Raw genomic sequence first — 16,641 nt, forward strand, 5'->3', positions numbered from 1 at the left:
CCTCACCTCAACCAGAACTGTACACACCCTTTAAGTTGTTAGAACATTAGTGCTGGTTCTAAACAAGATATCCTGACACAAGGCTCTGAGCAGTGGGTTGGAATCAATATGAGCACTGACGGCACCTTTTGTGTTCGCCGACATTTTTAGGGTACATGATGAGGTTACTTACGACCAGTTCCCATGGCAATGAATGGCTATGATGTCACACTGCTGTACTCAATAGGTTCCATACCACATGTAATATAATTTAATGAAATTCTAATGGTGTGTTTGAGCTTCTCTGTAACCATTCCACACATCCCACAAACTCATACACTGTGTATACAAGTACAGCCATGAACACCTTACTGGAATATTGTTATTTTAATGATAAGAATGTCTTGCACTTTAAATCAAAACTTGACAAGTAACAGAAGAAAAAAAAATCATATTTGAATGAGGACAGTAAGCATGTCTTGCATGTAATTGCATTAATATTACTCATGCCGGCTTCAAGATGGCTTGTTAATGGTATCGGCTGAAAATTTTTGAAACACAGGAGATACTGGTGCTTAACAATTCTGTGCATTACAATTAAACAGACAAAATAATGCCTCCGCCACCCTTCAGGCGGAGGCATAAAAAAGAGACAAATACTTTCATGGAAGTAACTCAATGTATTCCATCAGATGGACAAAGTGCGGCTCCCTAATTTACTATGAAACCTGCATTTGATACTTGAGACATTCGTCTTTACCTGCTTTAAAACGCAATGGATGGAATGGTCACAACAGTGTAAGATCATGGATAGAAAACATCTACTGACATTAAAACACAAGTTCACGGAATCCCTACAAGCTCGGGAGTGCAAGGTCGCTGAAGAAGAGGGACAACAAAACTTGCAAGGGGAAATTTCAATCTTGCTCCACCTATATGGCTCGTAAACTTGACAATTATGATTCCTATTCCTTTGCATTGACACAAATAACACTTGCAACAACAGTAACATTTTACAAATTAAAATAGCTGCTCAAATTTGACGATCAGAGCCCTCATCTCAAGATAAAAATACCTTTTATCTCGAGTCAACTAATTATAGTACTATACTGGTAACCACTTGGTGACATTGTCAAAAGAAACTATGTTGTCAGTTTTCCTGGCATTCTAACAGCCCCTGAGATTCAAATTTGCTGTGGGTATGCGAAGGGGGGGGCACAAGCAGGAGCAGAAGCGAAAACGGCAATTGCTTCTTCGTAGGCACTGGTTTACTGTCCCTTCCCTTCCCTTCGGACTAAAACATTTGCCACAGACGTCTACCAGGTACATTACTTTCAAGACTCCACTAAAATATTACGAGAATTAGCTGTTCGTTTAGACAACTGCACAGATCTGGTTATGGGTGAGAGAAAATCACTCCTTGTTTACAGTTGACAGGGAACACCACCACATGTAACTTTGTGACCTTGTATCAACTTTGTATCATGGTGAAATCTGGGAGTCTAAACTCTTTATAACTATGAACATTTAATATCTGAAATGTATTACTTGTTGCATCTAGGTTGCATAGAAAAAATAGAGCATAGCTTCAAAGCAGAAGGGGAAAAAAAATTGTCAGCATTGTTCCCAAAAGTGAGTTTACTGCAGCAAATCACAAATATGTTATTCTTTCTTGTTATTTGGTTTTGTAGATGGCAGCCTTTATAAGTAAACATTAACAAAACTTATTTCATATCATGTTAATAACAGTACAACAGTAACTTAAAAATGCAATGCAACTTTTCTGCCTACACCATACCAGAACAGCATCTGGTTAAAAAAAAAAAAAAAAAAAACATGACAGAGGAAGGCAGTTTCTTCAACCCTTCGAATTTAGGATATGTGCAATGCTGTTTCCGTTATACAAGCATGGGTTTTATCATCTCAACTAAAATGTTCAAAAACATATCACATCTAGTCAAAATCGAGCAAGATTGTCATGTCATCAGTGTGTCTGTCGTATCAACAACCCCAACAGCAGTAAATAAACACTGGATGTAAACATTACCCACTTCCTACACAGGACTGAGAAACAACGCAAAGTTGACAATCCCCATCCCGCCTCTCTGTTTGTTTCTTTTTTTCTTCAATATTCCTTGCTCCCATTTTCAGAAACAGGCAACGTAATAAAAAGATTATCTGGAAGGATAAGAAAAAAAAATTGGAAATTGATTCAAGCATAAATTAATTTCTGTTGGGAGTGGTTTGCCTGCTGTTTAAAAAGTGAATCGGGACTTCCACCATTCACCGACGATTTTTACACCCCAGCAAGATCTTCTCCAGTTTCTTGCCAACAAATTCTGAGTGCACTGACTGCATGCCTCACCCACTTCTTGGAAGGGTGCGTATGGCTCTAAGAAATTTGTAGGACAGGTTATACAGTGAAGGACTAGTAGTTAAGAGCTCCTCGTACAGATTTAATTTCATTCTGTTCACACACACTCAAATTTTCCCTTGAAACCGAAATACCGCTGAATGGGGTGAAAGACAAAACAGCCTGGAATGACTTTACGAGCAGTCCGGTCCTAAAAAAAGAAGAAGAGACATGCGCAATCCATACATGCAAACGAGTCAATCCATATTCAATCCTGCAAAGGTTCACACTACTGAATGGTTCTACGATCTTCAAATGATATGGAGGAACAATCTCACTGTCAATGCCCAGAGAAAACAACAATCAAGATAATGTTATACTTTATCATCATTGCCCATTCAAGGCAATACCATAAGAAGGTGATGTCAATTTGATAAATTCTAATGAGGCTGAATCAAGAAAGTTTAGTAAGAAAAGGTCATAAATTCTGACACACACCAAAGACGTCAATCAATATCACCGACTAACTCCCAGCTATTCTTCATGCAGCATTTATCTTATTTTTTCTATCAAGGGTTGCACTTTCTATTTTTCTGTTCGCAAAGTAGCTTGGTATCTTCTTCACCTTAATTATAGTTTTATCCTTACAACTATATACCTGTCATCCTACAATGCGTGTTAATACTCATCATCTGCCACGGGTAAAAAAGAGGTGCTCTGCATTTACTACAGTCACAAAGTTATTTGTGGCAAATTGTCCAATGACCTTTACACAATTTATACCCTGAGGAATACAACAAGATCATCTTTTTTTCCCAAAAAAACATTCTTCACAAATAATGCAGAACAATCTACCAATGAGCAAGATACAGATGAAGCTCAGCTGCTTCAGCAAATGCAAAATTGCCCGTGGCATCATCTGCGAGAGGCGACAATGGACTCACAGAAACAGATGTGTGTTCAATCATCATACCATGGTATAGTGTAATGTGCAACATACTGCAACAATTACAGAGCCACATGAAATGCCTTTACAAGAAGCAAGGAAGAAAAACAAGATAAATATGTTGTTGTTTGTTTCTTTACAGATATCATGACGAAAACAGCATACTGCAAAGCTTTATGCTCACAGCGATAAGTGAATAGCTGTGGTATTCCCTTTCATCTAGATCCCACACAGAGGCAGGTATATCCTATTCCCCAAGACCAAATTGCATCTCACGATGAAATTAAAATTGTCCTCACATTTGTCTCACCATACAACATAGAAAAGAATTAACTTTGCTCATTCTTGGTTCAATGCAACTTTTCTATAATTTTAAAGTTTACAACACATATTCTCAGACAATTTCTCTTTCAATCTTATTAGTATTAAACCTCACATTAATCCTGATGTATCAGTATCTGTGGCAATGAGACTTTGGATCGGATTATATCAAAATTTCAAGTTTGTTTCCAGTTTCTCCGTCGGACGACAGATACAAATACTACATTTTGTTTTCTGCAAACAAGCCTAAGTCCATTTAAGAGGATGACATGTTGATGTTAGTGGAGGCATTATATACTATCACAACGACAAGGCTTCAGATAGTTCATTTGACTGCAAGGGTACTCTCACTGCAAACAGTCTGGGGGTCAGCATGGGACGTACGTCAGACACTTCCATGACGTTCACTCCCCCTCCTCGGCCACCCACCGACTTTTCTCTGGGATGAGAGCCAGCCACAAAGAAGAAATAAATAGGAATCAACCTTGCATAATTAATTTTTTTTTGCGTTGTCCCTGCCACACAGCCGCCCAGTGACTGGTGAAGACATCTCCTCTCCTTCCAGAACGCTCTCCACCACAGAGTCTCCGTGTCGTTTTTTGTTTCCCCTAATAAACTGCTCTGATGATAAAATTTTTTTTTGAAGGACGTCCCTACAATCACCCCAGTGATAACTAGAAAGCCATCCTCAAGATTCCTCCTTGGCATCTCCTTTTCCTTCCGAGCCAGCCTTGGCAGGATCCGCCGTGCTCTCCTCCTTCTTCTCCTTTTCCTTCTCCGCGCCTTCTTTCGCCTCGTCCTTCTTCTCGGACCCGTCCTTCTTGTCTGCGTCGTTGACCGTCATGCCGCCCAGCTTCTCGGCGACATCGTCAGCTTCCTGTTTGGACTTGTCCGTCTCCTTGGATGCATTTTCTGGCATGTCGTCCTCCTTTTCGTCATCTGGTGGGCCAAAAAAAGATTTCCTAGTCTGGTAAGTGTGTACGTAGTACAATATATAGATGCACATATATCACTACTTGGCAAATGGATTCATTTTGAGAAAAGCAAACTGTGCAGAAAAATTATTAGCACAGTACACTGCTGTTCTGTAATCTTCAAATTTTTCATAAGTTATTGGCCGTTGAAAAGGCACTGTCATTTTCTTTGATATGGAAGATCAAAATCATAACATTATTGTTTGTATTCTTGATATGGACAGTGGCCAGCACATCTGGTTACATTTGAATATGTGTGGACATGTCACGTAAATCAGTGCTCCTACTGGCAAGATACATAGAAAAGATTAATCTGAACATCAGGCCTGTACTTTTCAGAATACAAAATACTGGCAATATCAATTTTAGTTTCAGCAGAGCACATTAAGGTAAACCTTGTTACGAGATACTTGCGACCGGACCAATTTTCTCATTCAAACAGATGCCCATCTGGTGCTACATTAATACACACACATGGGACCAAAAACAATCGTGATAATATCAAGCCCCAGTTGCATTCGAGAGAGACATCCAGTTTAATAGCATATGCTTCTCTCAAATACATGATATTTTGAAGAGTAAATTTGTAAACATGTTTATTTGTATAATCATAGTGAAAATGCCCGCCTATTAAGTATAAATATCAAGTTTATCTGTGGGTCTACGACTGTAACATCTTGTGGAAGGGGTAGGGGGAAGAGAGAACGAGAGAGAGATAGGGAGATGGGCGTGGATATGTTCTACTTGTTTCCAATGACAAACTTTCTATGGATTCTTACTACTTAAAAACGAGGAATGTTTGCATGCATTTGAATTTCGCAAATTTCGCGAGCGCCAAGATTCGCGAAATCAAAATGCACGCAAAAATTCTTGTCTACACAATGCATTGAATGCCAGTGGCATTTCGCGAAAATTTCATGCCGCAAAAAAAGCCGTCGGCTCCAATCCGCGAAAAATTCATGCCACGAATATATCATGTTTTACAGTATCCATGTGGGAGTGGAACGTCCTTCATCATAGCCAAAGAAACAGAGTCAGTCTCTCCTACAACTATGGGCATAACATGAGAAGATAGCATGCTGTATACTGCATGCTATAGTCTCAAAACTTCCAGACGCTGCAAAGCGAGTGTTGCCTCCCTACTTTGTGTGTGATGAGGTGAAAAAAACGCACCTCCCGTTTGTGGATGTGTTACCAAATACGTACAAGGTGTGTGCCTGGTCGAGAGTTCTCAAAGCATGTTTAGATGTCAAGTTTTCCCCCAATACTTTCAATCTTGTTGTGATGAAGCATAATTAAAGGAAGTGATGACGGTTTCACTGATGAAATCCTCTCAAACTTAAACAAAGTCTTCAAAAATGTGTTTACGATATCGGCTCAGCATAGCAAGCAAATTGTGTCACAGAAATGCACGTTGAAAAATCTATACCAGGAAAATCTTTTTGCAATAATGAAATCTTGTATTTATTATAAAGAGGTTTGCCTGTATTTTCAGTGCATCATTACAGTCAGAAGGATACAAAAACCGAAATCACTTTAAGAATAGATTACACATGAATTCCAAACTAACATGTTATCACAGAAGTCATCAATCAATAAATCATGCGGATCATCCTTACCTGATTCGTTGTACTTGCGCAGTTCTTCCTGGCACTCGTCGACCTTCTCTTTGAATTTCTTTGCATCTGATCAAAAGAGAGACAAACAAATCAATCAAAGACATCTTATCGGCTGTCACTGATAAATTCTAATCCAACATGTTTTCTTTTTTTTTTTCTCTCTTTCTTTTTTGTTGGGGAAAGAGGCCTTACACAATACTTATGCAAGTTATTGAACCCATTGAAAAAGCAGTATGTATAAAGTCCTGTTGTTTCGAAAGAATTAATGAGTAATTTAACTCTTGTACTAAAACACTAAAACATCTAGTCCAGTGTGCAGAAATATGTTAAAAAATCTATAATTTCCAGCTCTCCTACGTGCTGTAACAGAAGCTGCTTCCAAATGAAACAGAGCTTCAGCACACTCACTTTCTGCATTTGCAAACTTGATGGCTAGCGTCTCCGGCTTGGGCTTCTCATCTGCGAAGTCAGCCTGTGTGTGCCAGACAAAGGCCTTGTCGCTACCGCAGTTGGGCTTCAAGTCCATTTTCAGGGAAACTGAGCAGGGGGAGAAGGGGTGGAGGGAGAAGATGTTGAATGTTGCAGTAGAAGTTGTAATCATAACCCTGACATTTTCTTCTCTCTGTGTTTGCTCACTGACATTTACAAGACAAGGAGCATAACTGATATTTGACAGTTCATGATTAAGATAGGAACTAACAGATGGTATCCAGTATCTTCTTAAATTAAATAAGAGCACTAATATTGTTTAGAAATGACATATTCACCATTCCCAAATTACCTCTGCAGGTGTCATTGAAATTACCCTTTATTATTTTTACTACATGCACATATATTGTTACTAATCGAGTTAACAAATTTTCCAAACCATTTTCCAAATCAATCATACATAAGCAGTATATATACTATGATTGTCCAACCGTTCATGTACAAGGTTACTTTTAAAGATGTGCAAACATCAGGAAATTTAAGTGTACTGTACTTTAAGGTGAGTCATTTGGGGCATGCCAACATGCAATGCAAATTTGATAATTCATTCTCCTGTACAGAGAACTGACTTACAAGCTGGAAAGGCTTGGTTTTTGCAAAGATACCTGCAGGAAATTATAATCTAGTTTGATGTTGAGACTGCTTATCTTAAAATTCTTCTGAAAGTCTTGCAATGAGGATAATCTGAAAAAGTAGGAGTGCCTGACAAAAATCTAATCAAGGCAGTGTGCCATGATGCAATTTCCAAGGGCAAATACAACTCAACTGTTGGGCGAGTGATATGAATGGATGTTTCCCTATTGAAAGTATGGTGCTGTTATCCAAAGCCCCATTGGAGCAACTGGAAGAACTCTCACTTTGTAACAGCGAGCATGGTGGGGATTCCAAGATAAGAACAATTTGCTTAAGGTGCCTCTAAATTGTGACTCATAGAGTAAAGACAAACACAAGACAATGAGCCATACATAGATAATTAGTCATGATGGATCATCAGTGTGAGAAAGTCACAACTTCACCTCCCAGAAAGTGGCTTGCATTTGCACACCTTAGTATACCACTTCAACTCAATCTTTTCTTTTCCATTTTATTCCTAACTATAGACGATCTTTGCAATGAGTGAAACTTCAATCACTTTTGATATCTCCCTTTCACTCGTTTGAGTGCTTTATAGGGAGTTTTCAGTAACCTCTCTCTGAACAGATCGACCTCATCAATCAATATACCATGTGAATTTTGCACGTTTACCATCAATGCACTCATGCGACATGAATACCATATAGTCACCAACCTATTCTTTTCTTGTCGTTGTCTTATTTTTTTTTCATTACTACATTGTATTGATATTGTGTTATTTTATGTATGTTAATGTTCTGCATTGTTGGAAATGAATAAATGAAATGAAATATAAAGGACCCCAAAATCAACACTAACAGCTGATAATCCCCAAGGTGACAGAAAGACTCTCATACATATAAATGCAAATGGAAAAGAAATTAAAATTTGACATAAAATGTATGTGGCCATTCTTAGTGCTAAAACAAGGAAGGAGTTACAGGTCTATGACTGCAAAGCTATTCCACACAGGCATAAACATTCACACATCTTCCTTCCAAAGGAAATAAAGACAGGCATATCTTGGCCCCATATTCACAGGTTAGGTAGCATAAATCAAATTCATGGTTTAGATGTAGCCCCTGAACTAAAACGACCCAAAGAAGGCATACCTTCAACATGCATGTGTCCGAATGTGTTCAATATCTCACATCTGGTGTTCTACATAATATGTCATGCACCATTTACTGTATATGCCGTTATTTTCGAATACAGATATTTTCAAGAATGGGGGAACAGACATTTTCGCGCTTTGACATGGAGGCCATCATAAGCGCATTATTACCTTAGCCCATGATGACATTTTCACATGTCAAATCCGCAGTCCAACTGCGACTTGCGAAATTCCCGAAAATGTAAACCCTCACAAAAACAACAGCTTATACAGTACACAATCAAAATCTTCATACTCCATGCAATCGGAGTTCAACTATCGCCCTCGCAGGCCAGCATCCTCAAGACTTACTGTAATGGTTGGCACAGATCTTGAACGTCTTGTCTCGCCTCATGAGTATCCTCACTTTGCCCTCCGTGTCGTCCTTCCTCTTCAGTAGTTTGATCTCCCCGGTCCCTCTCTCCTTCCACTCTGCGGGGCTCTCCTCGTTGGCATAACGGTACAATTTGGCTCTCCTGCAGCAAAAAGAGAGGCATAAAAATGACAACCATTTTTTTAAAATGAAGCAGCCTTGGTGTGCTACATCTCAATAGAGTTTAACACTGAATTTGTGTTTGGTAAATTTGTAGCAAAACAATATGCACGTGACTTTTCACATGCACCAAAATTAACATGTGATTTGATATTACAAACAGATGAGTGATCATTATAGGCACTAAACCCCCCTAAAAAAAACAAGAAGAAGAAGATAATAACAGCCAACAAACAATTTTCCTATTGCCAAGCCCCCCAAAAGCTCTCTGTCAAGCAAGTAAAATATAGTTGGCTTTCCTACTTGCGAGGTCTAGTACACATAGCTAGGTAATGCATTTAGTGTGCTGTAGTCAAAAGTATAGTGACAAGGTCACACAAGGCCAAAGATATTATGACTTTTGCAATCACACATTAGTATTCAAGAGATTTCTACTAAGTGCTGGTCTCAATATCCAGTTAATTGGATAAGTGAGTCCTCTTTTCTCCTCCAGGACTAATTCACCCCTTTCTCCCCATTTTGCCTTGAAATTCCAGAGATTGCTGTTACCCCCAGCACAATTTATTGCTCCAATGTGAGTCATCAGCAGTTGGCATGTGTAATCCCCCCCCCCCCCCAACTGATCTGATTTCGCTTTTGTAGTCTGTATTTCTGATCCATCATTCGCTATAATATCTGGAAAACAACTGAAATGAAAACTTGAAACAGCACCCCCAACGAAATTGAGATTCCTTGTGTCAATGTGACCATGCCTTGTGATAGTGATTTGTACAATGTCTGATACACATTGAAGCCACAACCCCCCCCCCCCTCCGCCAAAGAAAGAAAGACTTTTATAACCATTAGATGCTCACATTTTAAACAGCTCCTCCTCATCTTCTTCCAGGGTTTTCACTTCCACTGGCTTCAGCTTCACAATGGGCTCGAAGTAAATCTCGGGACTTGGCGTCTCCTCCACTTGTTGTGGTTGCTGTTGTGGTTGCTGAAAGAAAATGGACAGATACCGAAACATTAAAGGGGATGGCTAGTAACTGATCAGTGGGAATCAGTGGGAATGCTTGGGGATGATTGTTCCAATCCTTGTGGGATTCATTTAAGAGTACATTACAGGGGTCGCACTTAACTTTTTTTTTAACTAGCCAGGCGGACTACTTAGAATCAATTTTGACACTGAAGCAATATTTTGGCTAGCCAGACGGACTAGCTACTTCAGAATTTTATGATTTTTAGCTAGTCCGACATGATTTTGGGTGGCCAATGGCCAGCGGACCATCGCCAATTTCGAACCCTGCATTATATATCTATTGTTGTGTGAAAATTATTTGCTTCAGAATGGTTTCATATTCAAGTAATGTGCAATTTAATGTTTCTAGGTTAGTATGCCTGTACAGTTAACGGGGTCGTTAACGATCGCCCTGCCACTGTACAGGCATGCTCACCAAGACAATAAAGACATCAGCTACTGGAACATATGGCAAGCAAAATAATTTGTGTGCTTTTATTTTCGCTCTCGAGTAAATGTCTCAGTTTGCGGCCAGGCGCCGGTTTGCGGCCACTACAGCATATTTGGTAATATAACGCTGAACACAGCGACACACTCTATACAATGTATAAATGACGCACAGGTCTGAGTGCGTCAGTCGGAATTGTGTGCATACGGCAATGCTGCACACTGGTACTGGTCTGATGGTCCCTGACCAGTGAAAATGACTGTCGGACCACTAACTTTTTCAGGATTGGACCAGTAAAACGTGAAAAAAACTGGGTACCTACTGGTCTGAAAGACAGACTGGACCAGTAGAAAAAATGGGTTAGTGTGCAGCCCTGCATAAGGTAACTATGGAATGCTTAACCCACGAGGCGAAGCCGAGTGGGTTTAGGCTAAATTCCATATTACCGCATGCACACTATATTCCGACTGACGCACGAAAAGACATGTGCGTCATCTGATTTATAGAATGGGTAATTTTCTTGCCAAAAACCCATTTTCCTATCATGTTACCCGATGACAAAATTACTGGATGCATTTCCTTTTGGCTTGGCATAGACGAGAGCTCGAAAACCATGCATCAGTTTTTACTGGACGCACAGCCAGCCATGCATCAGTAAATACTGATGCATGGTTGTTTTAGCCAATAGGCGTCTCGTACTGAGTGCGCGAACGCTTACTAAGTGCGCGAACCTTTGTTACAAGTACGGGTACTCTTGCTACAAGTGCGCGATAACATGTTTACCACTGTGACTCAGCGTGCGGCCAGTAAAAATCAACACATAGTTCTCGACCAATGAGATCGCAGGATTCTCGCTACCCATTCTATAAACATGTATACCACACATTCACTAACACAGCGCTAATCTACAAAAATCAACCGATGACATGGGCAAAATCTCCAAACAAAAAGAAATATTCTCACCAAAATGACAACATCTCGCATCCAAAATTTCATTTTCGGTACCGGTACTTCTGAACATCACAGTTAAGGAACAAGGGGTCTAAGAAACTGGATTTTTGTCATTTTCCTGATGTTCATTGATTTTGAATACATGTCCTCACATAGAAATAGAACTTTCACAAGCCGATGTGGGCTGCCATTTTTTCCCGGAAGTGGATGTTACGATCGTTAAAATACAAAAAACAGAAGACAACAGTAACACCGCCACAACTGCAATCCCTATTCGTGGTCAGTGCACGCGCGCCAGCCTTTTTCACATGCTTTCGCAATGGGACTTGGCGCTTAAGCAATGTTCGTGAGCCAAATGAAGGCGTTCAGCAGAAAATCTTGGAGCACGCACGTATCGCATAGGAATTGTACACGAGGCTGGAACCGAACTATCACGGTCGTGAACTGGCGGACGCTGTACCGGATCGTGGCCGTGGTCTTTATTTATTATCGCGATGGACATTGGTCTTGCGATGGTGACAACAATGTAAATTGGTAAGTGGTCAACCTCTATGATATAACCTGGGTTAAAGCAATTTGCAAGTAGTATGCGTTTCAGAGTGGAAAAACCCTTATGCAGCCGCAAACCGGGACACTCTAGTTTCTGGTTGCATGAAATGCACGAAAATTTCAACACTGCAAAAAATATCAACTTTTACACCCACTTACAAAGGGTATTGACATTTTGTAGTGTCCTGTCTTCATCACTCCCATCTGACTACCTCACAATATAATATACAGTTGTCAATTAACAGCAGACGTGACTGATACTTGGGAGTTTTCATTTCGAGTGAAAGATGGTAAATTCAACCTATAGAGCTAATATATAAATTTACTTTTGTCGTGCAATGCGATTTACTTATCCCTTTATCATTTTCTAATTTGTCCCTTTATTATCTCCTTGCTGGAATGTAACGGTTAGTTAGAACTAACGGTTAGCTAGTTCTATCATCCTCAGAGATATCTTATTCATTCATTTCAGTCATTTCTTGTCCATAACATAGCACCATGGCTTGTGCCCTGAACTCCGCCCATGCGCAATTCGCTTCTGCCCGCACGCATCACAATGACGTCATTATTCATTCATGAATCGGGAGCTACACCGAAGCTGCATCATCATTGGCTCTTTACCCCCGTCATTTACATATTTTCCCACAACGTTATAACATATGTGTGCGACGATTTCCAACGCGATCGGCCAAACAATTTGATACCAAACTCGGCATATTTACATCAAATTTTCGATTTTTGGCAAAATATTTTCCTCCTTCGGTGTAACCATGTATTCAGTGAAGCTATCGTTATGTTTGAGATTCGATAAGTCATATTTTTACATGATTTCAAGGTGTGAATTTGTGAAGTTGTTCGATGTGTTCGTTGGTGTGTGTGTATCAATACATGCGATATGTATGGTAGCGACATGTACGGGTGTGGAGCGACACACATAAGAAGCTCAACACCAAAATGCAAATTGGTCGCCATATTGTATGGTTTGTGTAGCGTTGTGTACTGACGGGAGCTCTTCAGCGAGGTCACCGCCATAACCGCTACGTAACACGAAGGCAAGCACGCATGTTGAGTGCAAGGCATTGTGTACACCACACCGATCCATGGAGTAGTGAATCTCGCACACTGCGCTGTGCAGGGAAGCGGACGGCCAGGCGATCAGCCAATCAGCGGCCCGGCTATCATTTCACAGCTTTCAACGGGGGAGTTCCTTAGTTTTAGTGTGCATAGACTGTGCATAGACATTTGTTTTCTTCACATGCTTTTTACAAAACAAAAGATATACAATACAATTACATAAACAACATTCATTTCGTATAGAATATAAGCAACACACTATTCGTAATTTCAAGGCAGGGAAGCCAAATTAAACAAAAATTTATATGGCCCATCTACAGTTTGCATAGCCACGGCACAGCCTGCCATTCTATGTAAAATATACACAGACGCGACGCTCGATATTCACGACACAAGAAGTGCAACTTGCAACAGAAGCCAAAGTCTACAAGATAGATCCAAGTCGCGTCGTGTTATCTTGTCAGTTGTTGGCACGAGTCTATCAACGTCTTCAGTCGTGTCTTTAAGTGTCTATGTGTACCAACATCATTAGTCACACACTTTATTTCCTTATTTATTACAGATCTACCACAGTATTTTTATCATTCATTCATTTACGTTGTTCCCGCAACTACATACTTCGCGGGGAATCGGCTACGAAGCGCGGAGTTCCCCCACACACCACGCAGCATCGGCAATGGCCGATCGGGTATCGCTAAAATCTGACAAGCTCCTATGATTTTTTCTAATATAGGTCTGATAAAAGCACTAAATGAAAAATCTCGAAACATTATCAACACTCACATACATGTGCATATTATACATTGATTTTAACTTACGTCAGCCATCATGTTGGACAGATAACTTCGGATTTTGAGATGTATTTCTTGTGGTTGTGAATGAATGAAATGACGTAGTAATCTCAGTGTGATCACACGTAAAGGGAACGTAGATAGTAGACCGTAATTCGTGACTCTCACGCTGGCGCTATGGCCAAGGCGGCCAATCAACACAGGGGTTCAGCTCGGGCGCCAAACGCGAACCGAACGAGGGGGAAGTACACAAGTGTGTTAAAGAAACCTTCATGCGGCCAGTTACGTAATTACTGTCTACTTTATATCAACCATTTATTATACCTAGAGCACGAGTCTGCAGTAGCAGTAATGTTAACAGGAGTATTCTCTTCAAACTGCGGTCGTGTTGCTACCTTCGAATATGACAAGCTAAAAGCTGTGAAAAATACAGCAGTCTCACCCAGTCTTTCCCCCTTAGATAAACAAACAAGTAAAAGTGCAATGGCAATTCTTAGTACAATACATGGATTTACACCATAAGAGGGGTAATTGAAGAGGAAAGAGAAAGAGAATGAACTATAGCAAAAGTGCAAATATATGCAGTGGGTACATCATGATTGATATATATATATCTCATCAAGAAGAAGAAAAAAAATGTGTTTGATTTCCTTCTCCTGAGTTTAACTGGATGACTGATATTTAATAGTTGTATACACAGGAGTTGTAAAGACAACACATAAACCTGTCCATAAGGTTTGCATTATAACATTACTATTACAGCCTACTCCAGTCATCTTTTCATTTAATCACAAGCTGCGATGAAATTCTATTTCAACAGAGATGTCAAGGCCAAAAATATACACTTAACATGTAAATAGACTCTTTTGGTGATTGCAATTCTATATATATTCATTTGTGTGCATGTGCGCTCGCGCGTGCACGTGTGTGTGTTTGTTTATTTTTTTATTAATGATTTGCTTCCTTTTTTTTTGGGGGGGGGGATTACTTTGTGAGGGGTGAGAAAAAGCTTGGCAGGTGCATGATTGTGAGAAAGGTCCCTGAGATGTGAGTTTTGGTATGAGGGATGAGACTTGCATGAAAGTTTCAAGCTCTGACTTGACGGAAATTCTTCTGGTAGGGGATGATGAAGAAAATAAGCCTCTTGGTCACAACAGTAATAATAAAAGAATCTTATAATAGTAATAATAGAATACATTTCTGTATCAATGCACTTAGAAATGCCAGTATTAAGTGCTATATAGTTATTATTGTTTCAATAATAATAATGATAATGATGATGATAATAATGATAATAATAATAATGATAATAATAATAATAATAATAATAATAATGATAATGATAATTATATCATTATCATTATTAATATTATTAGTAGTATTATTAGTATTATTAATAATAATGATAATAATGATGATAATGATAATGATAATAATAATAATAATGATGATAATAATAATAATAATAATAATAACAAATATTATTATTATTATTATTATTATTATTATTATTATTATTATTATTATTATTATCATTGTCATTATCATTATCATCATTATTATCTTGCATTGTGAAGGTATCATCTACAATTCATAGCTATTATGCAAGATTTATACAATATATTGCTTCTTATGAAGGCTCAAATGGAAATAAACACAATAAATCGGCTTTCAAGAGAGAGAGGGAGAGAGGTGCTTTAAATTTTGATATGAATGTGTCACAGAATGACAGTGCTGCATGTGTAATGACTCACCTTCAGATTCTAACTTCTAAGAATCAGTTTGCCAGTTTTATCTTGAAGCATAATTTGCTGGTGGAGCAACACAACTTTGTATCTAACAGATATCAAATTTTAAAGGGGCATAGTCCCGTTAGTGTAAAGGGCACTGTTAATGATACTGCCGATCACCGTTACCATTGATACGAAGATTACCGAAGTTGAGCTGTCATAAGAGTAAAGTGCATAGGTGTTGCTAAGTAACGTTGCCTTCATTGTCTTCTCTGTGCATCGCCCAGTCTGTAGTAATGCCAGGGTGCGTACATATGTGCTTGTTATTATGACACCACAACAGAAGTTTGCTAAAGCTGTCATCCCCCTCAGCCGATTCATGAGCCGAACTGTGATCGGACCACTGACTACAGTGGATTGGACTTCTTCGGACTCGGGGAAGTGGGCCAAAGCGTAAGCGCTACAGAGAAGTCAATAGCGTAGGTCTCTATAGGAAACTTGCGCCCGCGCACGCATTTGACTAAAACACCGGGACCATGCACCTTTAAGAGAATGAAAAAAAAATATGGCAGCCAAAGCACTATAATGAATGGGATTGTCTTTGTCTTTGACATGCCATGGTGGCTTCATTTTGGGGGTAAGACAACTAGGATATTGGTCAGGACATCATTTAACTGATTATGTGACAAATAAAACAAAAAGGTGATTTTCACCATAATTTGAGATATATGTATAAGGTCTTGTCACCCCACCGACCAATATTGTTAGAATACCCCACGATAGCTCTTCCTTCTCAATCACATCTGAATGAAAAAAGCAAAACAAAACAGAAGAATTTTCAAAAAAATATAAAACACCTAAAATACAGCTCTTGCAATGACTTTAACCATTACTGGTAATTACACTCATATCTCTATATACCGTCACCATACCACAACGTACCACAATCACTTCTTTCGATCAAATCACTACTGGAGAAACAATGTCATCAGGGAGTACAACTATAACTAAAAAAAAACCCAACAAACAAAAACAAAAACAAAAACAAAAACAACAACCAACTAAAACTCATTTTAACCTTTTGCATGGCAATTGTCAATCTTTATTGATGCGCATTCCAGGCAATGTAGCTAACAGACACACAGATTCTCAGTAC

General features: G+C 39.2%; 1 protein-coding gene across 1 annotated transcript; it reads right to left on the minus strand.

Moving 5' to 3' along the window:
• Nucleotides 1–493: 493 nt before the first annotated feature.
• Nucleotides 494–13,855, minus strand: LOC139711206 (ran-specific GTPase-activating protein-like). The gene is made up of 6 exons (XM_071623125.1): nucleotides 13,783–13,855; nucleotides 9,794–9,921; nucleotides 8,759–8,922; nucleotides 6,601–6,729; nucleotides 6,193–6,258; nucleotides 494–4,538 (listed from the first exon to the last, which is right to left on the minus strand). Exons 1-6 carry the CDS (start codon nucleotides 13,792–13,794, stop codon nucleotides 4,288–4,290), a joined length of 750 nt encoding a protein of 249 aa, XP_071479226.1. The 5' UTR covers nucleotides 13,795–13,855; the 3' UTR covers nucleotides 494–4,287.
• Nucleotides 13,856–16,641: the final 2,786 nt, after the last annotated feature.

Source organism: Diadema antillarum, unplaced genomic scaffold, assembly GCF_040938485.1.
Source record: "Diadema antillarum isolate AM-2024a unplaced genomic scaffold, OU_Dant_1.0 seq00001625_RagTag, whole genome shotgun sequence".
NCBI classification, from domain to species: domain Eukaryota; kingdom Metazoa; phylum Echinodermata; class Echinoidea; order Diadematoida; family Diadematidae; genus Diadema; species Diadema antillarum.

Excerpts from the sequence above, each read along its gene's own strand:
- LOC139711206 (XM_071623125.1), bottom strand. Across the intron at positions 6,259-6,600 it reads CAAGTTTGCAAATGCAGAAA|ATGCAAAGAAATTCAAAGAG; the intron begins GTGAGTGTGCTG and ends TCTTTTGATCAG. Across the intron at positions 4,539-6,192 it reads GCGCAAGTACAACGAATCAG|ATGACGAAAAGGAGGACGAC; the intron begins GTAAGGATGATC and ends TTGGCCCACCAG.